Source organism: Agrilus planipennis, unplaced genomic scaffold (genome assembly GCF_000699045.2).
Source record: "Agrilus planipennis isolate EAB-ADULT unplaced genomic scaffold, Apla_2.0 scaffold169, whole genome shotgun sequence".
In the NCBI taxonomy this organism is placed as follows: Eukaryota; Metazoa; Arthropoda; class Insecta; order Coleoptera; family Buprestidae; genus Agrilus; species Agrilus planipennis.
The window spans coordinates 424508-432008 of NW_020438936.1; the positions used below are offsets into that span (position 1 = coordinate 424508).

The 7501-nt window shown below is 36.2% G+C and overlaps 1 protein-coding gene across 10 annotated transcripts in view; it reads left to right on the plus strand.

The window, feature by feature from the left end:
* Positions 1–7501, plus strand: part of LOC108739418 (zinc finger homeobox protein 3) — a 339092-nt gene that overhangs the window by 236572 nt on the left and 95019 nt on the right. For 9 of the 10 annotated variants that reach the window (XM_018473313.2, XM_018473315.2, XM_018473312.2 and 6 more), the window contains one exon: positions 2835–5896. In XM_018473313.2, the coding sequence (XP_018328815.1) occupies positions 2835–5896 (3062 nt within the window). The remainder of the gene's footprint in view (positions 1–2834; positions 5897–7501) is intronic. The other variant, XM_018473318.2, reaches the window with a different exon arrangement.

Consider the following 7501-nt stretch of genomic DNA (forward strand, 5'->3'; position numbering starts at 1 on the left):
ATACTTGAATTATATAATAAACACAGTCAAAACTAGTGTTTTCACTTTTTTACCAAATTAACAATAATTTCTAATTTGTTAGATTATTTGGGTGCTAGAATTTTTTTTTTGATACTTTATTAAATCACCGTAACAGAGTGCCCCACAATTTGATATATCCAATTAAAGATACTTACACTAGATAAAAATTAATTTATACCTACATTTTAATAAAAGCATACAGATGTACAATACTTATGTACTTAAAGGGAATTATAAAATGATAGATCTTATAATTAATGAAAAATTCTTTGATGAAATACATCTGTGTTCCGGCTTACTAATTTTTGTAAGAAAAATTAAACAAGTTTAATATGAAATATTATTCTGAAAATTCATTTTTGAACAATTTTTCCTTATTAATTTGAGGTAGTGTGTAGTGGGTTGAAAATTCAAAAATGAATTTTCAGAATAATATTTCAAATTAAACTAACTCACTTCTAAAAGATGTCCAAATTGTATGTATGTTTAAACAAGTTTAAATTTTAATTCGAAAAACAAGAAATAAAATTTCTTCATATTAGCTAAGTACTTATAACAAAAGAAACTTTAATGACTTACGAATAAATTTAAAATTCGTATTATGTAAATAAATATATATGCCTTTTTCCTTTCTTCAATTTTGACAATGGAAACTGTTTGTAATAGTAGGTATTTTATTCTCCAATCAGTATGCGTTACGTTTGAAAGCAAATTATTATGTAGCAGTAGTTTTACCACTTCGCAATAAATAAGCATGTACATGCAAAATTAAACAGTAATTGTACCCTTCAAAGTAAATAAAAGAAAGGCTTTCAAGTTTAGCGGCGGAAGTACAATGGATACGTGCGAGTCTAACAAAAACGATACTACAGACTACATTATAGAAGTGCGTGTAATGACGGTATGTTCGAAAATTGTGGGTTTTATAACACCCTCAGGTAAACAGTTAGAGCCTTGCCATATGCTCCATACAATAATAATTATAATACGTAAGCTTATTATAATGTTTTTTAATGAAGGGATATTTATCGTATGTTGATGGTAGGGCCTACAGGATCATATTTTTCGCCTCTAGCTTTCTTCGAACAAAAGATTGTTAAATTCAATCGTTATTTGTATATGTATTTTTGGTGAAAGCTGGAGACTGAATATATGTACCGTTACTCCGAAAACCAACCGCCCCATCTTCAAGTAATTACAACCGTTGTGTTCCATACAACAAAAGATAGCAGTAATTATTTATTGGTAGGTGGTTGGTGCCGGATTTTCCAACAAGAATATAGTAACAACAACAGGTTGAGATGTTTGGTAAATCAAATTGAATCTTTTGTTTAAGTTCTTATTACCTTTTTGAAGATAGCCTTTATGTAAATTAACCAGATACCTGTAAATAAGCATAAAGGTTTGGGTAGTACGCCTACTAACATAAGTCCGATATTTTAAATTGGAGAGCCCGGTAATTTTACCTTTATCAGAATTGCGACCTTAAATTGACATTATCCTCACTAAGTACCCAACGGAGTGTCTAATTATAGTAAATTTCTATTGTAAAGAAAAATATAATATGTGCACAAGATGAAGTACCTTTTTAAACTGCATCTTGAAAGTAAGAACTCGAATAATTTATTCTAAAAAAACAAGTACATTTGCGAAACAATGTCTTTTTACCATTATTAATTAGTATATATGTTAACGGAAATGTGTGCAATTCGTCATTGTATAAAATTCCTAAGATGTGTATATAATTCTTAAAATCGCCCGTAAATGTGTGAAATAAATTATATTAGATATGTTTCCTAGGAAATTTATGCATTTCCTAAATAGCAATCGAAAATGTATTACATTCAAAAATATTAGTTTTATACATTTCCTAGTATAATATCGTAATTTCATACAATTCCTAGGAAATGTATACATTTTCCAGGATATGTATGTATTAAAAAATTTATGAATCAATATTTTATAGATTTCCTAAATAGCTTCGGAATTCTATACATTTCCTAGGAATTGTATACAATGAGTAGATTTCATATATTTCCGGTAACATATTTAACGCATTTTTCCAAAAATTCTGCACAAATTATTAACATCTTTCTTAATTCCTCCTTTTTAAATAAACGTATTAATAATATAAATTTATTACATTTTTGATACTTATTCACTTGTTCGATTCATTATTTCCATTTTCTAATATCAATTGTAATCAATATAATGTGGAAGGCAGTATTCTTTACCAACCGATTAAAAAAATGTTTGTATTTTGGGAATTTTCGTTTTTTATTTGCCGGTTTTTACAATTCAGTTTTAATTAATTTTTATTATGTCTTTTTCTTCATTTCATGGACATTAAATTAATTATAATCTGGTCATAAAGGAAGAGAAATTCTTTTAGGTACTGAAACTGTTGCACGTTGTGATTGACTAACCTTGTTGGAATAATGATTTATTAGTCAATCGTTATAAACATAATTATCCACTTTACAAGTTTATAATTAACTAAAATTAGTCGAGTGTTGCGATTCAATTAATATTAATAAAATGTAAGTAATTACGTTATCGTTTTGTTAAGTTTTTTCTAATGCTCCGTTTAAATTGCTAATTACTTTTTTGCTTATTTTTTGTAGAAAAAAACTATAATTATTAATTAAAATACGTTACCTATGTCGGGTAGGTGCAGAACAGCGTTCATGACTAACCTGATTTTTCGATTTTCAAACATACCGAATTCGTACGTATCCTTGTATTATCTATTGTATATGTATTTGTCATAATTAGGTATCTTTTTACGAATTTTTTATCGTTTATATAAATAGAACGAAGAGATAGTACGAATTCCTCGGACTTAAAACAAGAACAATCGAACGAATCGTTAAAAACTGAGCCGCTGGAAGATGTCGAAGAATTGAACGCGAGTCAAACGACAGAATCGGACTCGCCGGTACAGATGTGTCCTTATTGCAATTACACAAGCGATTCGGAAATGCGAATACAGGCCCATATAATAGCGCAGCACAGCGAAAATAGTTCCTCATCGGAAGTGGTGGTTTACCATTGTCCACTTTGTCAAGACCAATTTAAAGATCGTCCAGTTTTAGAAAGACACGTGATGCAGATTCATTCTGTTAACAGCGAGGGTCTCCAGAGACTTTTAATGTTAGTGGACCAGAGTCATTGGCTCAATCAAGTCTCGCGGACATCCACGCCTAACCAAACCGGAAATAACCAAATACAAACTCCTCCGAACCAAATGATCTCACCGAATTCAGTCGCATCGAAAGACTCGAATAAATTGGATAAAGGCGACGTCAATATGGACGACGTACAAGAAGTATTATCGCCTAATAGTGACGAAAATACCGATCCGGAAGTCGAGAAGTGTGGAACATGTTCGAAGAATTTCAAAAACATCGACGAGCTGTGCTGCCATCAAAACGAAACGGGTCATTTAGAAATCAAACAGACCCCGAGTGGACCGGGTTACATGTGCTGGAAGAAGGGCTGCAACCAGTTTTTTCCAACCGCCCATACGTTACAAATGCACTTCAGGGAAGTTCACGCGAAAAACTCCATCACGCAAATGTCTGTCTCGGAGAAGCACGTGTACAAGTATCGATGCAATCAGTGCTCGCTCGCGTTCAAAACCTTAGAAAAATTACAGTTACACTCGCAATATCATCTTATACGGGACGCAACCAAGTGCGTATTGTGCGGGCGCAGTTTTCGTTCGGTTGTCGCGTTACATAAACATGTCGAAAGTGTCCATTCGGAATTAACGGACGAGGAATTGATCGCATACAAGCAAAGTCTGATGAATAATCCGCTTCTTTTGGCGGGTCTGCAGGGCCAGGTGCTAGACAGCTCGACCAACGACATCCTACGAAAAGAGTCGCTTCGTAACGACGAAATCGAACCTCTAGATTGCGACGATAGCAAAGAATTGAACACCAGTCAGGAAGACAATAACCAGAACGACGGCGAAAATTCGGACGACAGCATCGTGTACAAAGACCAACAATTCTTGGAAGATTACCTGAACAGTCAGGCGATGGCGGAGGACAGTTACAATGACCCTAACAGAAAGTACAAATGCCACCGATGCAAGGTGGCCTTCACCAGGCAAAATTACTTGACCGCCCATAATAAAACCCTTTTACATCGCAAAGGTGAGAAACTAAGCTACCCCATGGAGAAATACCTGGACCCCAACCGGCCGTACAAGTGCGACGTGTGTAAAGAGAGTTTCACGCAGAAAAACATACTGCTCGTGCATTACAATTCGGTAAGCCATTTGCACAAACTAAAACGAGCCATGCAGGAACAACAACAACAGAACAATAATAACAATCAACCAGTCAGTCCTATCATTAGCAGCCAAACGCAAAATTTATCGTTAACACCGAAGAGTACGTCCTCGGACGAAGACGATAAGAAAAGGTACAAATGTAACATATGCAAAGTAGCTTACACGCAGGGCAGTACTTTGGACATACACATGCGTAGCGTTTTACATCAGACCAGAGCCAGCAAATTACAAGATTTGGCATTATCGGGCCAGATTGACCTGTCTAAGCCGTTAATAGAACAACCCGAAGCCATGCAGTCTCCGCACCAGACCAGTCCCGCACCCTGTATCGGCGGCAGTGGTGGGGAAAAATTATCTCCTACCCCTCCGTCACCTGGCACAGGTAGCCAACAACAACAACAACAGGGGATGATGAGCTGTTCAAAATGCGGCGCATTATTCGCGTCGACCGACCAGTTGTGTACGCACCAACAGCAGTGCTGCACCAACACGTTCGCTGCACCCATGGCCATCTTTCAAGCGTCACAAGAGCCCGGCCAGGCCAAAAGTCCTCCGCCGCCGTCGATGTCTAGCGAAGGGCAGCATCAACAAGAATTACTGAACAGACTGAATTTGCCGAAAAAGTCGGGCTCGTACATGTACAAGCAGCTGCTGGAAAGTTTCGGTTTCGACTTGGTCATGCAATACAATGAGAGCCATCAGCGTCGTCAGCGTCAGTTAAACGAAGAGAAACAGTTGTCGTCCAGCGGCAGTTGCATTAGTCCGCCGTCGTCTTCGTCGATCCACGGTGACGTTGTAGCGATCGAGCCGACAGCGGCAGCAGGAGCGAAGTCCGAGGAGGAACCCTCAACCGATAACAACGCCAGCGGCCTGCCAGAAGTAAGTAGATCTACGTGCCAACATTGCAATAAAGAATTCTCTAGTGTTTGGGTGTTAAAGTCTCACTGTGAAGAAGTACATAAAGATTTAGTGCCGCTAGAATTCTTAGAAAAGTATGCTCAACAGTTCAAAACCGAATACGAAAAGAAATCCGTGGTCGTGACCGCTGCAACCTCGTCTACTACCCATGTGCCTACCACCACGTCCGTCGGCGGCGAAGATCCCGACCCCGAAAAAGATGGGGACGACAACATCAAAGAATCCACGACCACGACGTCCACGATACCGTCGGCCGAAGCGGGCGCCGTTACCACGACAGCACCGTCGACGCCCACGTCTTCGACGACGCCGTCGGCCAGTAGCACCGATTCGGCGTCGGTCCCGTCCAACATACAGGCGATCATAGCTCAAAGCATGGCCCAAAATCCTATGGCACTCGCACAGCAAATGTCCGAGATGCAGGCCGCTTTGAACGTGATGCAATTGCAACAACAGTTGAACTTTAACCCGATGATGCAGATGATGGGAATGGGACTGCCGTTAGGACTCAACGCCCTGGCCGCGATGAATTTGCAGCCGCCGCTAGTGCCGCTCATGATGCCGCCGCCCCCCTACGATCCCATATCGCAGTTCGCGCCTCAAGATCAACAGGCCATGCTTGCCAAGCAACAAGTCATGATGCAACAGCAAGTGGTAAGTGTTTTTTTTTTTTAATTATTACTTTTCCTTTTCGTAGGGATAACTATTAGATATGTATTAGTCTTCTTTTACGTTAACTTGCCTCGGATTACTCCATTTGGCGCATAAAAAAAGCTGCATACTACGTACGCCATTCTGTTCCTGTAGAATTGGTTTTTATTTAAATATAAATATGGTGAATTTATCACATATTGACAGTTGCAATAAAAATTATTGCTTATTGTATGGCGGATCTTATTTTTTCAGATTTGTTTGCCTACTGTAAACGTGTAACCCATTTAGATAATTACATTCATAACTAATAATTATTTTTAAAATAATTGGTGACGTTTTTTGAAATATTGGCAACTGTTTTGTGTGTATATCTTTTCACAGAAAAGTTTTTGCATTTTAATTGATATATTACCTAGTACTTAAATAGATAGCTTCATTTTGAATTAATATAGCTATTTACTATATAAAAAATAAGTAGCATTTTTTTGACATTTAATTACCCACGTACTTATATAATGCCACGTGGATTAATTAAGTTTCTTCCTAATTTCCATACCAGCGTGTGCGCTATTACAGTTGAATATTAATTAATGTTTTTAATTAAAATGCTAATAACATTATTTCTTTTTGTTTTGAATCCACGCTTTTTTTATGTTATATACGTATTATAACTATCGTCATCCGATGATTGTGCATAGGTATCAGTTGCAGTGTGACTAACACATTAATAGGAAGCAAGTTTGTGATTTGCCTTAGAAACAAAACATTTGCTTTGTAAAATCTCATAAATATTTCGACAATTAATAACACTTTGTTTTAAAATTAACATCAAATCGTAAATTTTTCATTTAATTGACAGCGACAATTTCACCTTCACATTTTCGAGTTGAAAGTGATATTTGATTAATTTATATTGTTATATAATGGTAATATTAATTTCACTATTTATGTATTACGCATGATCATCGAAACATCTGGTACATTTTTTTGAAAGGTAATGAAATGGGGCAGATAAAAAGAGAAAAAAAAAGGTATTGCCACTGGCGAGATTGGAACCTGGGTCGTTCGATTGTTTTATTTTGTTGAAATGTTAAAAGTTTGGGTTAATACATTTGATTTGAAAGCAAATCGATCGACTTTCGATTATAAATACTGTAACCTTTGATAATAGTCGTGATTTTATTAAACTGGTGAAACTTTCTACATTTAAATAACTATTCATCATTGAAAACTAAACAGCATTTTCTACCATATTCAAAAAGATATTTAATCATAATTTTTTTATGGCAGTGTTATTAATAATGTCAAAAATATGATGAAATACTGTGTAAACAAGTTTAGGATACGCTAGATGTTAGGGCAACACAATTTTTGTGTAGGGACAGACCGCCATGCGTGGACAAAAGTGTAAAAAAGTAAAGTGCAAAAAATATAAATGAAGAAGACGGAACTTGAAATTTTGATTTTTTAAACTGAATTAATAGAATATTCATTAGTAACTGTATTTTATAGGCGATAAAATAGAAAAAATAATTAACAACTTACGCAGAAAATTTTTCCGTGGAAGAAAGCAGTCTCAGTATCTATACTTAGGGAAGTCGAGAA